At 43.2% G+C, this 21,851-nt stretch overlaps 1 protein-coding gene across 1 annotated transcript in view; it reads right to left on the bottom strand.

Annotated features, from left to right (window-relative positions):
* The window catches only part of Cdh13 (cadherin 13), a 997,178-nt gene that overhangs the window by 793,531 nt on the left and 181,796 nt on the right, over positions 1-21,851 (bottom strand). The window contains 1 exon segment of the mRNA XM_035442709.1: positions 3,132-3,143. Coding sequence (XP_035298600.1) covers positions 3,132-3,143 — 12 coding nt within the window.

Genomic DNA, 21,851 nt, shown 5'->3' with positions numbered 1-21,851 from the left:
AAATGTTCAGTCCATAGATTGCTCCAATAGCTGTCCTCTCCTGAAGAGTCCAAAGTTTTGTACCTAATATGTCTTTTGCCAAGATTCAGAACTGTCACTGTAACTTCCTAGTCGTCAACCCCATCAAAGACCTGAGAAGGAAAATAATATTACCTGAGTAAGTAGGAAGTGCAAGCAAGTAACTTCCAAAAAACGTAAGAAATGACAGAAACAGCTGTCTGCCTGGACAGTCACCCGAGGTTCCTCTGCAACATTGGGGCATCCAACCTTGTCCTACAGACCTAGAATATCTGACAGATATTCTTCACAAACAGGAAATTCTGAAGGACTCTCCTACCCTGTCTTGGCAAAGTTCAGCAGTCCCCTTTCTTTGTGTCCTGCTTGTCTAGTCTGGAAAGGGTACCGTCAGCTACTGATGTAACACCATCAGATAGTGACACAGGGAGAGACGTGTAGCTCTGTCTACTGTAACTTCTCCAAGAGAACTAGATATGCAGGTATATATTAAATCTGAACTGACTAGGCAATTTTTCCGAGTGTCTTTTAGTAGGAACCACAAGGCTGCCTGATACCTCACAGTGAGATCCTGTAATAGAATACTGGATTACACTAATATGAGTTTAAAATAGCCTGGAAAATCTCTCTACTAATGGGGAAAATGAGATACCACAACCTGGCTTTATAGTCAGAGAAATGCCATGTATTCTTGATTCATGACCACATGTTATTTAAATATTGCTTTTGATGTATTACCCAGAGTCCTATCTCAAATGATCAGAGATAATCCTGCCTTCTGACATAATTAGGGAGCTGCCACTCTGCTTAGCTGAAGGATAATCAGCTTGACCTTGAAAGTTTGTCTACAGTCAGAGACAGCCATGCTGGCCTTTTCCAGTCCAATACCAATGCTCCAAGGTCCTGCTCACACTAAGAGAGATATTACAATCCAGTGGACCCAGGCCTCTCAGGGCCACAATATCTGCTAGATGGTCTTTATTTTGTCAGCCACTTGATAATATTTAAATATCAAGAATTTGCCTTAAGTGATGGAAATTTAGACAGCACCAAGGTCAGAGTTAAAGAGGGCAACAGACCCTGTGTGACTCACGATGAACAGAGCTCCATCTTCAAGTGATCATAGTCCATGTAACCCCAGTAATGAGCCATTTGCTTTGTGTGTGACCCCAGTTTGCCCAAGTTCCACATAAAAGTGAACTGAGGTATGGATCTATGAATTTGTATTGGTTTTTCTTGCACCCATCTCTCTCCATCCACTTACATCCCTTCCTGGCTACTGTGGGTATCTGGGTTTTCATTGTTGCCTCTTAATACTCCTAGGATACGTCCTTGAGGACTGGAGAGATGGCACCATCATTAAAGTACTTGCCTTATCAGCAGGAAGACTTGAATTCTATAACACACACACACACACACACACACAAAGCCAGATGTGTTTTAGAACACTTGTAATCCTCAGCACTGGGGAATTAATGGCAAACAGATCCCTGGAGTTCACTGGGCTTACATAGCCTACTTGGTGAGCTTCGGGCCAGTGAGAGACACTGCCTCAAAAGCAAGGTGGACAGCACCTGAGGAATACTGAATATGATTGTCACCCGGCCTCCACAAACATGTGTAACTATATACACTCATGCCAAGAGTTTCCCTTCAATGGGATGCTGAAGAACTTTTCATGTTACATTACGGTCATACACATCCTCTACCTAAGCCTCCTGTGTCCATATTGACTTTCTTCTAGCCCCTGGGAATCCTGTGTCTGCTCTACTATTTAAGTTACTTTTTCACGGTCTCAAGCAGTTCCTGTTTAGTCAATGTGTGCAAGGGCACAGGTATGTTAAAGTGATAAAGGCAGCCCTTGGTTCATGCCAGTGTCATCTGTTCCATCCTTTTTAGTCCATTGCTCACTAAAACCAAACAAACAAGGGATGTATGAATATAAGCCAGTAAGTCATGAACCCTCCTGCTATCAAACAGCAAGGTGTTTTGCCTTCAATCGGGTCTCTTCCCTGACAAGCAAACTTCCAGCAGGTTCTGAGCTGACAAAATTAAAAAGGTTTGAGCTGGAATAGTTTACAAAGAACTTTTGAAAATTATTATTATCATGTCTGCTTCCCTCCAGAAGTTCAATTACCTGAAATTTCATGAGTCAGTCCTTTGGATATTTCCAACCCAAACTATATTCACACAATATTTCAAAGCTTCAGCTAATCCTACCGCTTTCAAAGGAAGTTTGATTCTTCATAGGGGAAAATAGCATATCTTCCCCATAGTAAAAGCTGGAGGAGAAGGGCTCATCTTCAAAAATTACACAGTGAAAAATACATTAACAAGGAGGGCCTTCCCACTAGAGTCTCTGTAGGAAGCCAAAGTCAGTTTAACAGACTTGTTTTCAAGGTCAAGTATGGCCTATCAGACAGGGACATACCATCATAGCCACTTTATCTGTTGAGTGGCCAGCAAGGCCATCACCATGTATAAGTCTCTAAGGCTGGAATGGCAGCTTTAGGAAGGGTCGGGGAGGAGGAAGGACAGAGTCCTAGAGTGGTCAGTAATCTGGAGGGTCTGGGAGCTTCATGTTCAGCATCAATGTCTCAGAATCCTGTCAGTGGTGTGTGCCCCAATCCCCGGCAGGATATTCCGATGCTCTCAAACTGAGCTGAGGAGAAGCACTGGATACAGGACAAGTAACAAAATGTGATCAAGGTCATGGCCAAAGAGTGGGGTCAGCAGATGGGGACGCAGCCCTGTAACACTGGGCACAGTCACCACACCTGAGTCTGAAGGCCTAAAGGAGAGGCATACTCCAGACCCAACAGAAAGTATCACAAGGAAAGAACTGAACCCCCTACTCCACCCCCAGTGGAAAGGCAGCATCATGCAGAACCATACTGTCTTCTTGTCTTCTGAACCCTTGTCCAAATCCCCCATTAGCAGAATCATGGACTGGAAAATCACAGCCCACATCTGGCCCACTGTCTCTTTGTGTTAACACAATTTTATTGGAACCAACAGTGACCGTTGATTTATCTACTGTCCACTTTCACTTTCATACTAGAACAGCAGGATCCAGAATCTGATAGTTGGGACAGAGGCTGCATGCCCTGCAGAACCTGCAATGTTGACTGTCTTGTTTTCGCTTATTTAAATGTTTACAATATGGTTAGACTACAGCCACTGATATCCAGAGGTCACAGGACCTTCATACAGACAACCAAACTAACCACTCTCTTGCTGGTAATACCAAGCATAGAACCAGAAAACTAGTAAGTGAACCTAGGCCAAAAACAAAGCTAAAGACAAAATCCTCCATAACCCTCCTGCCACCAAGCAGACCACAAGTGTCTCTTCAGTCTCTGTGAAGGAGCCACCCCATAGCTAAATTAGCATCATGAAATCAAAGGGCAACTGTGGAAGGATGTGGAAAGGCGAAGCTGGAAAAGCCACTTAGCACTTTCATATAATTTGGTGTCTTTTCTGTAAGTTCAGTATTACCTGAAACTGTTTTTCAACATCTAAATAAAATTGATTAGTGAACAAGAAGGGTGTAAGGTCCTTTTCTGACCTCCATGGGTACACACACACACACACACACACACACACACACACACACACACACACACACTCATGCATATAGGCTCATGTGCATACACACATGCATACATAAGTATGTGCATACACATACAAATAAAAACAAAAATTCTTTCTTAAAGGATAATTCAGAGAACCTTGAGTCTGTGTGAGAAAATTAGAGCTTGAGAGCTTCATCAGTGAGGAGAAAGACACAGTCACATAGTACAGGCAAAGGCTTTGTGGTAGGGACTTGTGGAGTGACTAGGGCAGGGCACTTGGAAGCCAGCACGGTAGAGAAGCCTCAGTGCCGGGTGAGGGATCTCTGTGGCACATGACAATCTGAGCAGAAAGGACCTAACTTTCCAACAGGAGCCAATAGCCTGAAAGGCCTGCCTACAAGCTTGGGCCTGCTCTGACATTGGGTAGCTAGGATTTTGAGTGGGTTCCCTCCACTGTAACTGCTAAGAGAAGCTCACTGTACCTAAAGCATGCATAGCCAACACGGAATGTGCTGAACACACACCTGGGAAAGATGTCTACACATTGAGTCTCCAGTAAAAATCCTGGACACTGAGTCTCTAGTGGCTTTCCTGGTGGAGCTTCTGTGTGCTGGGGGAAATACAGCCATCCTATGTGGATCTCCTAGAGAGAACCCTGGGAACTTGTTACTGGTTCCTTCTGGATGCTATGCTGGGACACCTATTCCCTGGGCTAGTTTCATTATATACAAATGTCACAGTAATGAATCTTAGACATGAACTCAACTGAGTCTCCCTAGGGAATCACAGGACCTAGGTAGGCATGGTCTTACAGACTCCTGGTGCAACAATAGATCTGTATTTTGGGAAAGTGTGCTGTGTGGACTTTTCCATATCACCTTCATAGGCCATCTCTGCAGAGATCCTGCCCCCACCCTCAGCACTGCTGCTTTGCACACAAGGTACAGGGGATTCAGAAACTCAGCTCTTCTGATTGATAGCCCAGGTGACCTAACTCACTATCCTGGATCTCTTCCTCTGGGTTTACCCATAGTGCTCATACTGCTTGCAAGAAACTCAGGGGTGTTTTTGTTGATTTGCTTGATCCCCACCCAATCCGTCATCTATTTTAAGACTTTAATCCATTTTATCATAAGACGCTTAAGCAAAGCTCCACTAGTCTCCACCTCTTAATCTTGATAGTGAATTAGAGCCGGTGTTAGAAGAAAGACAATGAAGACTCTTCTATAAGATTCTTCAAGGGTGATAAATGCCCCTTTAAAGGGACTGCATATCCATTCACTGAATAACTCTCTTCTAAAAATGAAAGTCACACCTGGGGAACCGAAGGGCTGGTTATGAAAATGCAAATGAGAATGCAGTTATTGGCTGAGCTGAATTCTGCTCATCCTGTCATGAAGAAGGATGAGGAGGGAGGACCCTCCTAAGCCAAGCCAGGGATATCACAGAATGCAGGGACTGGTACTAGCTGCCTTATAACGATGAGTGTTGTCTGCATTCAGAGGCAGCAGACTCTCCCCCGTGATATGACTTCTATTACCCCTAATGTATTTGCATTCTTTTGAAAATAAAGATCTCTTTCAGCTTGGCCTTCTTGCTCATTAATATTCCTCAAAGTGGGCTACATTCAATGTTCTGGTCTGTGAGATATTTTTAGGTGGTATCCTCAGAAGGATTTCTTTTAAATTCATGGTTGTGCCTTATTTTAATGTTTGCCTCCTATTTATAGCAAGCAATATTGACTTTCTATTTGTGCTGATAGAAAACTTCCTCTCTGGATGTAGTTGCACAACACCATAATCTGACTTAAATAGAAGCTAGTAAAGACTAAAGAGGAAGCAATTGTAGTTTTCAAAACCATATACAAGATTTAAGTTCGATGCCGGGCATTGGTGGCACACGCCTTTAATCCCAGCATTCGGGAGGCAGAGGCAGGCAGATCTCTGTGAGTTCGAGGGCAGCCTGGTCTCCAGAGAGAGTGCCAGGATAGGCTCCAAAGCTATACAGAGAAACCCTGTCTCGAAAAACCAAACAAAAAAAAATTAAGTTGGAGAAAGCCTGACTGAATAGCTTCTCTGGGAAGGTTTGCACATAGGCAAATACATCCAGACTTGAAGACAGATTCAGTGGGAATCCCAAGAAAGTGTAGTCTAAATGAAATTTGGATCAATGGTTACAAAAGTTTGGTTCCTGAAAGTGCAGCTTCCATAGTCCCTGGGAGGTTATGATGGTAATGAGCATCAACTTGACAGGATCTAGAATCATCTTTGAGACAAATCTCTAGGCATGCCCATGAGGGATTCTCTTCATTAACTTAATTAAGGTGACTGACATCACTCTAGAGGGTGAGGTTCAGAACCACATCAAAAGGAGAGAGCTCACTGAGTATGAAAGTTCATCGCTCTGCTTCCTGACTGTGGATGCAACATGACCAGATGCTTCACTGTCCTGCCACCATGATAGACTGTGAGCCAAATTTAGCCCTTCCTTCCTCGAGTTGCTTGGTTAGGTATTTCATCTCAACAATGAACAAAGTAACTTTACAGATGTTGGAAAAATTATCATCAGACTCAAAACTTCTGGTGCTGGAGTCCAGAGACAAAGGACAAGTCCTCAGACTTTGTTGTGTGAGGCAATTCATGTCATAATTTCTGAAGGAACGGCATCTTTCACAAGCAAAGCCCATATCTCACTCTAGTTACAAAGGACAAAAGCCTTTCAACCATTTTACTGAAGACACATGACACATGCTGGGAGCTAATTATGGGGACGTTGAGGCCCTAGGCTACTGCAGCAAATGATGTTTTCCTCTACAAGGAGACTTAAGGGCCCAGAGCTGTGATCTCCTGGGGTGCATGTAGAGAAGACTTCCTAGGGAGACTGAGACATGTATTCATTTTATTGTCATAGACTGATGGGGCTAATGAAACCCTTGGCAAGAATTAAAAGTCCTCAGTGTGTGGCATGCTTTCCATAACAGGGTGGGTTCTGGCCCCCTCCTATATGTGAACATAGACCTTGATCCTGCAGAAATTTCCATTTGAGGCCAGGAGTGAGGAACAGAAACTGGTGGACAGAGGCCTCTTTAGCCATCCATGTAGGAAGCTAGGGCTGTATACATCACTTGCCACGTGCAGGCTTAATATACAGCAGCAGAAATGACAGTAAGGGAAAGACCAGCGGGGAAGCCCTCTTTATCGCTGTAGTCACCAGTAATAGTGCAGGGTTCATGTTCCTAGGAAGCACATCAAGCTAAATGTGAGGGTGGCGACCTTTTCTGTGACTTTGAATGAAATCCCTACATCTAAATTTGGTGCAATGGCGAATTTAAGTCCAGGTGTGCCTCGACCTTGAAAAGATGAAACGGGGATTTATGTAGAGCTCTCTTTCTTTGTGAATATTCAAAGGAGCATGAGTCGCTCAAAATTCAAAGCTGCTGCCATCTAGTACAGTGGCCTGCAGCCACATGTGTGTGGAACACTGAAGATGTAATGAGTCCTACCTGATGGTGCTGATAGGAGCATAAAGCACACTGGAATACAGTTAGCATATAAATATCTCAAGATACTTCATTCCTATCCTTTATCTTTAAATTTTCATTTGCATGCATGCGTGTGCCTGTGAGTATGTATGCCATGGGTATGTAGATTCTAAAGAGGTCAAAAGAGGGAGTCAGGTATCCTGGGGCAGGACCTACAGGCATTTGTAAGTCACTTAATATAGGTGCTAGGAACTAAACTCCAGTCCTCTGCAAGAGCTGCAAATGCTCTTAACCTCAGGGCCATCTGTGTCCTCAGCCCCATTCCTACCTTTTATATTGAAACCACATAACAGTTTGGAGACACTGGGATCTAGAATATTTATTACAATTAACATCACCTGTTTCTTTTTATATCTTTTACTGTGACTACCAGAAATATTTAAATGATATGTAGAGCTTTGGTTACTTCAGAAAGGGATCCACAAACATTTTCTAAAAGGGCCAAATAGACAGTGTGTTAGGTTTTGTAGAGTAATGGGGGAAAATTGTGGCAATTTTGTATCCCCTTAGAGAAGTACTTGAAATATACTCTTTAAAGACAAAAGCCCATTCTTAGCTTGCAGGCTGGACACAGCAAGGGCCAGCAGGAGCTGGGCTTTGGATCAGCTTGCAGACCCTGCTTTAGGACAGAATGTTGCTCAAATCATTTAATGTAAACACAAGGTTTGCTTCTGTTGTATCAACTGGATGAGGCCAGTTTTCTTCTCTCTGTGTGTTTTGAGACAGCATCTCATGTAGCCCAGACCTTTTCAGAGTCACTATGTAGCCAAGGATGACCTTGAACTTTTCACATTACTGCCTCTGCCCAGTGTGGCTTGCGGGAATTATAGTCATGTGCCACCATGGCCATGTGTATGGAGGCGGGTGGGGGTACTAGGGATAGAACCAAATTCTCCATTCAGGCTGGTGAGTATATTCTATCGGCTGAGCAACATCCCAGCCCCTCTGTGAGGAAACTTTTCTAGGTGTGTGACAGGTAAAGGAAATTGAGACTCAGACTCAGAGCTGGTCAGCCAGTTAGAGGCTCTGTGGGACTAGTGGCAAGACGCGGGTGACTGCTAAGCTCACATTCTTAACCATCTTTTATCTCCTCTTCCCTCATGACCTCATGACGATGGGAGGCATCCCTGTCACCAGGTTTGGCCCCAGTTGGTTTCTGGCCAAATGGAGAAGGAGAAGAAATACGCAAGAGTCTTGAATGGAGCTCAGGGGATTTTAAGATTCATTTCTTGCTCCTCCTGCTATCAAAGTGACAAAGGACTGGGTGTAGCTTGGCTGTCTAATGCAGGCTGCTGCTTTGCATGCACAAGGCCCTGACTTTTAAATTCATAGAAAAGATGTACACAAAAGGTCTTTTCACCCTATGGAATGAGAAGAAACAGGTCTCCAAGGGCCCAAGAGCAAGTGGTGGACTTGGTCTAGCAAGAGTTAATCTTCTAATGCAGAGACTGATAACACAGGAAATACAATGCAATGATATCCTGTCTACTGAAATCAGGTAAGCTGGCTAACATTGAGCTGAGAAAATTATTATTTATTAAAAATGAGATAGTCACGGGCCAGCGACTAATCCTGATTGGGTTCAGAAACAATTCCCCACCCACGAAGCAAGTAATACATTTTTTTTTTTTTTTGCAGAAAGGTGTTTTGTTAAATACAAAATGCCAATTGCATTATTATGCATCCCCTAGGGGTTCCCATGTAGGATCTTTTCACATTATAATCTTATCAACTCAGAAGAGCCCTTCATGGCTAGGGCCCATTCTCTCTCCTGAATAGCTACTGCATGGTGGGCTTTTCTGAGACTTCCTCCCAGGCCTTGTTCAGGTGGCCCTGAGGCATCTACTGGTTAACTTGGAGACAGGCTCTTCTCCAGACACAGATGAGAACAGAGAGGGATGGGATGGAGTCTGCTCATCCCCAGTAATTACAAAATCAGCATCAATTCCATGAGTGGCTTAGGGCGGATCAGAAGAGATGTGTTGGGAACACCTTCTCCAAACTGGCAATGTGCTAGCATAATGAGTCCATAGGAACCAGAACAACATGGTGAGAGGCCACTGGCTCCTTAGATTGAACTTGGACTTGGTTGCCCAGCAAACTTCCCATTGAATGTTTATTGTAACTTCCATTGACTTATCTACACATCTTGTGCAGAGGCAACTTCTTTTCCAGGCCTGAAGTTTGATGCATGCATGAAAAGGACAATGTTAATGGTTTTACAGTGGCCTTGTACACATTAAAGACCATGCACACCAATGTGCTTGGTACACAGTAAGGACATGTCACGTAACTATCCATATTTTGACATTTATCAAATAGAGGAAGCTTCTAACATCAGTTCGCTGACCGACTACCATCTGAGAATGTTTCCACAATAAACTCATCCACTTTAGGAAGACAAAGTTAAGAATGGCGATTTTGTGACAGATCTTGGTAATCCATGGGTGATGCTCTGTGATGTTTGCATCCTTCCCAACACAGCCTCCCTAGCATCTGCTGCTACATAATTGGAGTTGTCCGAATTCAAATCTGCCTGTCATCCATGCTGCAGTCAGGCTTGTATATGACTGCAATGGCCGGTGCCGGTAGATGCTGCAGAGACTCATTTTCTCCCTATCCATTTATTCCAGAACATACAGTTATTTGTAAAATGTCAGCCAATGCAGATGTATGAGCTACTGAGATACAGAAATGACACAGAGACAATTTCATGATTGTTACTGTGTTGTGTCTTGTCTTGTTTTCTTTGTGGTAGGAATTCTTAAAGAGAGAATAAGGTGTATTTTTCACTGTGGATCTTGCACACAATTCATAATGTAATTATAACTGTGGAAGGCGTGTGGCCCTCACAGCTACAAGTACATTTAATGGGCCACATTTTCTGCTTGTTTTTTTACAATCAGATAGGCATTTACAATGTTGATAGGCATTGGAAAGTAAAAGGAAGAAAAAGGAGATGAAAACTACTAAAATTTGGCAGTCATGGATGTCTGCTTTCTCTAAGTAGATATTGCCATGTGTTCATCAGAGTGGGAAAGGAAGCTCCAGATATTGAAAATTTTATTTTTGAACTGGTTTCAGGCTCATAATTAATGGCTAATATTCTGTCATTTATATAGAATTAAAATAAACAGTGGTTTAATGAGATTTCACTAGGCCACTTGCAAGCACTCAATCAAACCATATTTTCAGTATGTGAAAAATGTCTCCTTGACTCTTAATGCACTTAGGGTCAACAGTAACATCTTCATACATAAAAGATTCCAGTCTGCTTTAAAAGGAGAGGTAATTATAAGATGAGGGTCACAGAGAAGGTCCAGGATTTGTGTAACTTCTATTCTAATTAATTTATCATATGTGAGATTTTGCTTTAGCTTCCAAGTGTTGATCTTTTATAGCTATTACATTCCATGTGATAATGAGTTTTATCCCTTGGAAAGGTCATCCCTGATATAATTTCACCGCTAACTATGGGAACCCATGAGCATAGATGTTCTTGTGTGTGCTCACATCTTGAAAAGTCATTCTACAGTCCTGAGTCTTCTTTGCCCTTTGATGCTATATAACAAAACAAAACAAAACACCGAAGGACTGGAACATTTGAACAAAAGGTGAGATCTTCAATTAATCATCAGGAAGGTTACCTTTGCAGTGTTAGCCCAATGGTGTCATGCTGATCAGTGGAAATATTTCTACCTGATAATGTGTTTTTTTTTCCTCCTGTTTTCTAAATGGAAAGACCTGGATGTTATTGCTGTTGTGTCTAATATTTACTGCAGGACTGGCTTTGCTCAAGGCAATGTAGTCCTTAGTCACATTCCTTGTCTTGGCCCCTGTATTATCAGAAGAGCTTTATGTCCTGGGTCACCATGATTCTTTCTGATACTTCTCCCTCCTTGAAAGACTTTGTTCTTCCAGGAAAACTGCAGTTATTCATAATTACATCATTTTCCAAGACCTCCACACCTCTACTACAAAGAAGAAGAGGAAGAGGAAGGGGGAAGAGGAAGAAGGAGGAGAAGGAGAAGGAGAAGGAGAAGAAGAAGAAGAAGAAGAAGAAGAAGAAGAAGAAGAAGAAGAAGAAGAAGAAGAAGAAGAAGAAGAAGAAGAAGACACAATTATGGAAGCCTCCTAGCTAATTTGGTAGAATTCTATCCCAAAGAAACAGTGTTGAAGCAGCTCAGAATGAATGTGTGATTTTAGTTGCTATTTCTGAAATGTTGAAACTTTGCACATCTCAATCCTTGACTGCAAAGAAGTCCCTGGATGCCAATGATCACCTGGAATCCTGGCCTCATGCAGCCTCCCATTCTGATTCTGTCAATGTAGACCAAAGTTTGGAAAGCAGAGCCCTTTATGATGATGGAGAGCAAACAAGGTCACAAGACAAGGATCTACTTCCATCCCCAGGAAGCATCCTCCTAAGCCTAGCCCATGGCAGCACCAAGATGCCTTCTCTAGAAGGATATGAGTGGAATATTGTGGCTGGTACTGGCTCCTTCCACATCTTGTCATCAGAAAGGTCTGAATTTCAGAGAAGTCAGACTATCACACTGAATGAGCCTGTCTCCATAGACACCTCTATGTGTGTAGAACACAGTTTCAATGGGTCTTTCTCTGTGTCTGGAATGATTCACCTATTCATCCAACAAATGTGTCAAGTACAAAAATATGATGCTCAAAGAAATACACACCCCTGGAGAGACTGGACTGTAGTGATATATTATTAATGATTTATTAAAGCTTGACTGAGAATTCAGAAAAGCAAAGTCATCCACAAGCCACAGAAGCCAGGCATACACCTTTAATCCCAGCAGCCAGAAGCTAGGAGGTGGTGATACACACCTTTAATCCTAGGACTCAGGATTCAGAGATAGATGGATCTCTGTGAATCTAAGGTCACCCAGATCTACACAAGAGTGAATCAGTCTAAAAGAGAATTATAGCTCACTTCTTTAATTCCAAAGTTAGGGAAGGATATAAAACAGAAGCAAGATCTCAGACAGGCATTCATTCTCCAGCCACACTGAGGAGAGGTTACAGTCTGAGGCTTGGTGAGAGCTCATAGAGACAAGACCAGTCCCTTCAGCCTGAGGTAGAGGTAAGAAGCTAGTGGCCAGCTGCCTTGCTTTTCTGATATTCAGCTTGAAGTTTGAACCCCGATATCAGTCTCTGGGTCATTCATTTATTCATGTTACACTGGACATTTGCCAACATAAACATGTGTAACTAAACATGATGAGATTTCTGAAAGATGGGGGCATGTTCTTCCATCTCTTAACTTTTCCCCTTTACCACCTATAAACAAACAATCAAGAAACCAAAATATACACTCTTTTCAGCTTTTTATCTGTTCAAGAAATGGCCAATGCTCAGCCATTAAATGGAATAGCTATATTATACCCCTTTCCATAAGGCTCAGGGACTGTCATGGAAGAAGGAACAGAAACATTATAAGAGCCAGAGGTCCAAGAAAACTGTGGCAAGAGAGTATGCTCTGTTCATGATGTAACTACTAAACTCATGAAACCCCCCCAGCAACTGTAGTCGTCTGCTTACAACCCACATAAAACCAACCCAGTTCTAACATAAGGTGGAGAGCCCCATGAACTTCCACCCACAGCAGAGGAGATAGGGACAGCTGATTGCTACTGAGGGATGCAAATCCTGTTTCTTTTAAGGGTGTTGCCTCTGGAAGGTCAACCATGATTCAGGATGGTCTCACACCCATGAGCATACAGGCAGCCAGCACAAATTGAACTCAATGATAAGGAAAATGGAATCTGAGAAAGTGAAGTTAGGATGAAATGGGGATGGGTATAGAAGAAGTTAGGCAGAGCAGTGTGTGTGTCGGGACAGGGGTAGTGAATCTTATCAAAATAAGTTCTCTGCATATATGATGTTCCTAAAGAATTAACAAAGTACATTCAACTTTTAAGATTTAAAATTTATTTTTAAAAAAGAAATGCCTGTTTATCAGGCCTGATTTCTTATGCAAAGTACACAGCTAGCTACTCTTAAGGACCACAAAGGATGGCAGGAGAGAAAAAAAATCTGTTGGTAGAGATGATAAGCATACAGGACCCAATGCCACAAGCTTTTTCATGGACCTTAGCATGGTACCATTAGGAGCTGGAATTCAAATAAATGCCTTGGAAAATAAATGAATGGACTTGTCCATAGACTATGTTCCCGTAGTATCCAAATCAGAAAAAAAGATGCAGCTAGGCATCCTTGATCCTGAACTTTACAAGCAGACAGAGCAAGGTAAGGTCTCAGCCCTGCCACCACCAAGCTTATAGCAACCCCTTTTCCTCCTTGAGGGTAGGGTGGGGCTGGGTGGATGACCATAATATTTTACTCATTCCAAGGCCTGGCCAAGGGTGTCAATCAGTAAGCAAATGCCCATTAATTTTGACATAGTCCTCATTGTTCCTGTCCTAATGGTTATACGGAACAGTGTCTGATAGGGTTCTCTAAGGTGGTGAGAATTTTTTACATGTGGGGGATGATGAGAAAGATTCTGCCAAGGAAACAAGTCTCCGATTGTTTCCGAGAATCCGATTATTGCTCACACTTTCAATAAATATGCCACTGGTTATGTGTGCTTGCCAGGGAATTAGGTGAGGATTAATTAATATTTATAATGTATTTTGATATCCGTGTTGTATCTAGTGAGCAATTAGTTCTGTAAGACAAAGCCAAATCCTTTTACAAACCAAACAATGTAAGACAAACCCAATACAGCTATATAAGAAAGCATGGAATTTCATTAACTCATCTTGTAGAAAAGATGAAACCAGTTGGGTCCTCCCTAGACATTTCAAAAATTCTTTCTGGGTTTTTCTCTGGATTTTGATTGCGTTTTTTCCCCACCCTACCCCATGAAGCCCCCAGATCAAATAATTTTCTCTTGAGCAAATGTGGTTCATAAATGGAGTAAAAGTCAATAGTACTCTGAGTCTTCTAGCCTGGGAAGTTTCAAGAGCATGGAGTATAGCGATGGTTTAATACAGAAACATCCAGCCTCCACCATCCCAGTCTAGTGTGGTAAACATTCTATGCCTGCTTAAGCTATAGCTGTGCTAGGAAGGCAGGACAGGATGAGAGTGTATAAACAAAGTTAAGCTGGGCCTGTGGAGAAGGTTCAAATGGACTCTTGTAAGGAATTCTCTCCCCTCTCTGTCTAGTGTTTCCTGTGGATCATTCTGACTTAGGGATTTTGTTCTGCTATACATCATAAAGCCTGTGGCTTCTCCTTGTTCTATCATTTCAGCTTCAGAAGCCCCACCCAATCTCCAGAGCAGAAGGTTCTGCTCCCTGTAGCTTAATCTAGAAGCAGATAGAATCAGAGCTCACATGGACAGGGAGGTGTGGGGTAGCTTTCTTTTTTACCTTTGCACTTATTTTTGTGTGAAACTGTAGAAGTGGTCTTTTTATGGGAATGTGAGTTGTTCTAATGGAAAATGCATTATCCTCACCGTCTCCCAACATGTCTCTGTCCAGAACCAAGATGCTTCCAGAGTGCAGGGCATTTGATGACAAGAGTAGAACCAATAAGGTGGTTGATCACTCTATGTCCATCTCACCTTACAAGGTAGAGTGCTTGTTTTCCGTCACACATCATTTGATCATCCTATGTCATCGAATCTCACCAGAATTTTTCCTTGACATTATTATTCTGTTCAAGTAGTCTGCTCATATAAGCACCACTTCGATGCTGAGGATCTTTCAGAATCAGTGTTCAGATAACATCCATGCTAGCGACTCCTACCAACAATGGTAACTCTCAGTGCCAAAGACAAAATGGATGAGAGCTTGTCCAGATGGAAGTTAGCATAGCTGTGCATACAGCTCTCCTCTGCTCTACAGCATGCTTCTATAAAGGGCAGGACCTAGTGCTCTACCACTCAAGTTTGAGACTTACTTCATTGCCATCATTGACATTCAGCATGAAGCCCTTGCCCATAATTTGCTGACAGTTTTTGATCAGCACCATGACACCATTATACTTACTCTTTGGGTTGTCCAGAACCTTGCTTGACTCTTTAGAGTCTTAAAGACTATAGTTATTGATGCTGGAGAGATTACTCAGAGTGTAAGTGCTCAATACACAAATCGAAGGGTCTGAGTTTAGATCTGTAGCATTCACATAAAACTAGGCATGGTGTGTGTACATAGTAATCAGGAGATGGGTAGACTTCCAGGGGTTTGACAGCCAGCAAGTCTAGTTGAATCAGCAAGTTATGAGTTTAGTGAGAGACTTTGTCTCAAAAACTAAGGTGGAACCCAGTAAAGGAAGAACACACACACACACACACACACACACACACACACACACACACACACACACACACACACACACACACGGCAGGGGGAGACAGGCAGACAGAGACAGAGGACAGAGCACAGCTCCTGTATACAAAGCCTTCTTATATTGAAACAATGCATTCTGACCCCTAACAGTAAAGAGAAACAAAACCTCTAAGAATGGGGTCACTCTGGTTGGAAAATTACAAATCTGAACTCTTTTTAGCCCCCTCCCCAAAGCTCAATACCCATATTTTACTAAATTAGAATTACATATTTTTTGAGGAAAGAAATGAGTTTTAGCAGAGCAAGGCTGAGGCTGTGACGCCTCAGTGAGCTATGGACCAAGTTGTGTTCATGGCTAGAAATAACTTCTACATCATCACTGGGTAGAGGGAGGGTAAACAGAACATGCTCAGGGCTTGGTAAGTGCTTCGGAAGCCAGCCATGTGGTGTTTTTCTGTAATTAGCTCCACCGTGTGCCCTGTCTACCTTCCCTAAGTCTCCTGGGAGTCAACTATCTCAGCGTTTTCAGCTGTTGAAACACACAAAGCCATCTCACTCTTCCCAAGGTTGGTGTCTGGGAATGCCACATGTCCATCCATCACTGCCTGCATCCGCAGCAGTACCGGTCAAACACTGTCTCACCAGCAAATCCACCAAGCTACTTAGAATCAGCCAAGCCAAGGGAATCAACTGCTTTGTACTGTAGTTTACAGGCACTTTCCATTGTGCAAAGCAATTGGAAATGACGGGGATGTTCTGCCTTTCCACCAGTCCCAAGTGCTTTAATCTGGAAGCAAGTGGGGCTTTATTCCCATGACCACTAAAGAAAATGAACTGCTTGAAAGTGCCTTTTATGTATACAAGTAGAATACACACACCTGCTTCAAAAAGGACAGGTTCTGCTCCTACTCATGTGTACACTCAAATAATTTAAAATTACAGAAAATGCTTAAAGTTTTATCAACTCTTTCAGTAGGAGATTGAATTTGAGACTGCATGTAGAAAATCAAAAACACATGACCATTTTATACCCCAGTCACCATTCATTACTAAAACCGGAATTTTGACTTGTACAGTTTAAGCCTCTGGCGACACAGGAGGCTCTCTGCTCTCCTAAAATAGCCTGGCTGCATGTAAAAGCGGCCGTCTGATTTCAGGTTTGCATTTGACTCTTTGTGGCTATTTATAGCAAAGTAATTCAGAAGCCAAATCACTTTTCCCTTAGCAGACAATGCATCTCAAAAATATTTGTTAAAATTGGGTAGATTTGAGAGAAATAGGCCAAAGCTAACTGAGTCCTCACCGACGAGGACATTCAATTTTGAATTAAGAGCACCTTCAGCTGATGAGAAATTTCTCTTTCATTTTGCTTTTGTGAACAGCAAAGCGGGGAAAACACTGTGGAAGTGCTACCAAAAACTGAAAATATCACTGCTATATAACCCAGCTATAGCATGCCCTAAATAGACAAAAGGAATCTACACACAATGGACGGTTTCCCTCACAGCCGGGTTTGTTGCAGCACTGCTCACAATGACCAAGGGACATTCATTACCTGCCTGAGTGTCCACCAATAGATGACTGGATGGAAAACCGTGGTGCATGGGCACAATTCAGATGTGCAGAGTCTACTCAACCATAAAAAGAAGGAAACTCTGCCATTTGCTGGGAAATTTCTTGCTTCTATATGGGTCTAAGACTTGGGGGGAACGGCCATTATCAGGAGCGGTGGGAAGGGGGAAAGAGGAAGATATAGGAGTGAATACAGTCCAAGTGTGTGATGTACGTGGAAGAAAATATCTGTATAGAACCCATCACTATGCATGATGAACACACCAATTTAAAAGCAAAGTCTTGTTTAAATATGTCCTCTGGAATTTTCTTAGTGGGGTTAGGTTGTGACAAAAGTCTTGGAGGGTGTTCAAACATCAGGAAGTCCCCTCACTGCTCTGGCAAGCTAAGGTAATACATACCTGTGATTTCTGATGATTTTCTAATAATATTCACTACAATCGTGAATGGAAAGCTCTTTGGGGAAGATATTATTATTACTATTATTATTATTATTATTATTATTATTATTATTATTATTATGGTTTTGCAAAATTTTCAGTACTTACATGTTCAAAGAAACACAGGAGTGTTTCTTTCAGGACAGATAGTGGAACACAAAACAACCTGTATAAATCCCAGCCTCCTAGAAGCTTCCATGCTAGAGATCTCAGACAGAAAGTTTGATTGTCTGTGTCCAGACACAGGACACATGAGTGAGAAAGCTTCCACATGACAATGTCTACCTGAGAAGTCCTGAAGGAGAGCCACTGTGCTGAGCCAGGTAATCAGTCCCCAGACTGTGAGAGACAGTAATGGGCTGGGGAAGTGGTTGTCGGTGGAATGCTTTCCCTAGCATACTCAAGTCCTGGGCTTGATCCCCAAGACTGCATAAACTGTGTTTGGTGGTACATATCCATCTCCCTGGCACTGGAAAAATAGGAGCAGAGGAGCTGGAGGTTCTAGAGTCTTCATTGCTGTAAACCATGCTGAAAGGGATCCCTGGCTGAAGATGCACATGCATACATAATTTCTTGATGGTGGTTAATGTCACTCACCCTGATGGGCAAGGCTAATGCCCTTGCAAGGCCAGATGAGTGAATGCAGGCATGCCATAGGAGCAGTGTCTGCACACAGTAGACCCTCCACTCATGTAAGCTCTGACTCGGTGGATGGAGCAAAGTCAAAAGGAGGTGCTGTTCCCTTGTCATACCTTTACACTGCTCAGCTATGACATGGGTCATCTTAGAGACTTGTTTCTTGTAGCCAGCTGATGGGGCCCTTGATAGTCCTTCTTCTTGAAATAGCCTTCTCCCATCTGCCTCTTTGTCCCTTCTCAACTCTTTAGATTCACATATAAGCACATCTTGTTTAGTTGGTTTTCTGTTTTTGTTCTTCGAGACAGTGTCTCACTCTGGTAGCCCAAGCTGGCCTTGAACTTTGAAATTGGAGGTGATTGATCTTGTTGTAGAATGGGCTAGTACTCTGGAAAGTAAACTTGGTGCTATTCTCCTACCTCAGTCTCCCAAATGCTAGGACTATAGGTGCATGCCACCACACTCTGTAAGAACTTCTTTGTAAGAAAGCCCTCCCTCCCTGGCCATCAACCTCCACACAGGCTCTGTGCCTTCTAATTCAAAGTCATAGACCACTGTTTTCCTCCACTAAGGTTCTTGATCACATCTGCATGTTAGACAGCCTCAAGTGCTTCACACAGTGAGGGGTTTCCTTGCTGTCTGGACAGCCAGCTCCCAGACAGTCTGGCTATTGTAAGCCCAGCATCTCACTCATGTTTGGCTGTCCATGATCAATCTAGAAAAAGCAATGAGAGAAGAACATCTAGAACCAGTCTTGCTGGGCCACATGGGGCTCCCCAGGCCAGACTCAGAGGCTGCATAGGCCTATTCAAGCCTGGGAACCCCATTCATCTCCCTCAAGCTGCTTCCTCATTAGTATAAATTTTCAACACCGCCTTATGCCAATATCATAAAGATAATTTCCTCTTGGAAAGGACACCGCCTCATTTGCTTTAAACAGTCACTAATGTTCCAAATTTTCCCTCAGAATTTCATGTCAATGATCCCATGGGGAATTTGAAAGTAAAACCAGAAAAAAAATAATGATGTGGGGAAAATGTCAGATGAGAACCATAAATGTATTACAGACCTTCAGCTAATATTGTTGCTGTCAAAGTTCAAGGATTAAATAGTCATCAATGTGCCACCTTCCTCCGGTGCCCATCCCTTCCTGACTGTGGTGCCAATGATGATCTCTTCAGATATAACTGATGGCTTCATTAGTGAGGAGACCATAGTCTCAAAGTTACAAGGTTCACCCTACAATGGGAGAGGCAGGTCCCACTGGCTGGCAGCAAAGGACCCCACCAGATACAGAGAGAGTGTCTTCATATGTGCAAGGATAACCTATATGCTTTGCAGTTTAACATGGGTGCCCTGGACCAATAACGACACAAATCCTTTATATTCAGGGCCACATCCAGGAAGTTCAGAGCATACGTGTATCATTCTTATCAAAGAGATTGTTTTCAGGCCTAAGTCCATAGGGTGGTTAGATAGTGACTCTGACATGATATCATGAGTTTCTCAGGGAGGGGTCCTGTCTGTCTCCTTCGCCTCTCTATCATCTGTGCTTACCAAAAACCTGCCACATAGTAAAGGAACAATAAATGCTAGTCGGGTCATCGAGATAACCTTTTAGGCAAAGTGCATACTTTGCAAGTGTGAGGACCCAAGTTTAATCCCCAGAATGAAAAAAAAAACCAAAAACATGTGTATCTCTGTGCACTTGTAATGCCAGTGTTGGATGGCAGAGACAGGAGGGTCCCTGGAGCTCACTGGCTGGCCAGCACAGCCTAATGGGAACATCTCAGGCCAATGAAAACTCCTGTCTCAAAAAACTAAGTTTACAGCTCCTGAGAAATGACACCCAAGGTTGACTGACCTCTGGCCTCCACACACCCATACACACTATTACATGTGTACCTGCCACATGTGTGCGCCTACATGAACATTTACACACATGAATAAAATAGACACCTGGTGGATAAATTGAATGCATGAGTAAATGGTTAACTCTGTAGCCTGGGATCTGAGCACAGCAAAGGCATGCCCACTGCTGATCTTGCCTTGACAATAAATGGCTATTATGAGACCTTGAGGAAACTGCTTTGGTTACCTGTGCCTTGGTTTCACTATCTATAAAATGGGCATAGAGCATGCACTCGTCTCACAGGGCTATGTAGAATAAATATGGCAGTACTCACACAGTGCTTAGGAACATGCTTGATGCATGTGAGGGGACATGTAAGCTCTTATCACAGTTCCATGGTGACAGGTGAGCATCTATACTGAGTACCCAGCACATGCTGGGCCATGTGCTCAGAGCTTTACATGCACCATGGACTCCATCAAACCCTTAACTCCAACCCTTCTCAGAACCAAGAATACTTTTGCCCCTGCTTTGAAGATGAGGGAGCTGAGTGGCAAAGGCCAGCCAGTGATGCTCTCTCAGTGAGAAGGATCTACTCCCTGCCTCCTGGTGGCCTGGTGCTGTCTCTAAGTCAGCTTCTGCAGCCCCAGAAACTTTTACCAGACTGTGTCAACACCACCAAGTTTGTTCCCATAGGACCCATTACTCCCTCCAGCCCCACTACCTCAGCTGCTGTTGCCATTCCACTTACGCCGTCGGAAAGACTATGGGGCTCGCTCACTTGCTTGTGTTATTTGCTAGCCAGGTCAGTTCTACCAGCTTGGAGATGTAGGAATACTCGGTGAATATTGAGGAAAATAAAGAGGGAAGGAGGGAGGGAGGGAGGGAGAGGAGGGAGGGAGGGAGGGAGGGAGGGAGGGAAGAGAAGGAACAGGAGCAAGAAGAGAAGGGAGAAGTGGGGAAGGAGAGAGGAAGAAAAACGAATAGAGGCAGAAAGGGAGAAGAGAGGAGAAGAATGAAATGAAGAAGGAAGGAAAGAGGAAGGAAGGGAGGGTGGGAGGGAGTTGAGCAGCATGCCCTGGGGAGCTGCCACCATTCCTTTAGGAATCACATCAGCCATCACTGAAACGCAGCTTGTCTAGAGACTGGTGAGGGGAACCAAAGGAGGCAGACTGCTAGGACAGAGAGCAGGGGGAAAGGCACACGGCTGTGGGCAGGAGGCCCGAAGACAAGGAACCCGAAGATCTCTTCAGAAGTGGCTTGTCAATTCGCCGGAGCCTCTGCTGATTTGGGAACCTGCATTTGAGGCTAGAATCTCTGTCTGCCCCCTAGCCAGGGGTGCTAAAAGTTCAATGTGTCTTTTCTCCTCTTTTTACCTGGAAAGTTACTTGAAATCTATCTTTATGCTTAGCAGGATATAATATGTTGTCCAATTAATTTAGATCAATTAATTGATTGTTTTTTTGTAATTACAGGATTACTCGCCTAGCATAGAGAAGATTACCCTGAGCAATAAAGCACTCTAGACAATGGAAACAACTCAGTCTGTACAGAACACCCCGAAAAGCTCTATCTTGTATTGCTTAGTACTGAGTGAATACAAGCAATGATGCATGGGCAGTTCAGCCCAAAATACAGGGCATCTTCTAGGGCACCACATGGCAACACAGGGGCCTGTGATTACCAGCTTTCAGAAAGTGCTGAGCAGAGGGCAAGCGACAATGCTTAAGAAAGCACTACTCACTGTGCCTTCAGCCCTGTTTTCTTGCTTACTTGAAGTCATGACACCAAAGGGCAGGACCCAGTGTTTTCATACAGATATGTAAATATGCAAATGGAGCAGTTGAGAGAGCCATTCCCAGACACAGGCCTGAGATCATTTGCATACCTGCTAAGAGATG

The sequence above is a fragment of the Cricetulus griseus genome, chromosome 3 (assembly GCF_003668045.3).
Source record: "Cricetulus griseus strain 17A/GY chromosome 3, alternate assembly CriGri-PICRH-1.0, whole genome shotgun sequence".
NCBI classification, from domain to species: Eukaryota; Metazoa; Chordata; class Mammalia; order Rodentia; family Cricetidae; genus Cricetulus; species Cricetulus griseus.
Note: the sequence above shows the minus strand (reverse complement) of the source record. Positions and strands in the feature narration are given on the sequence as shown.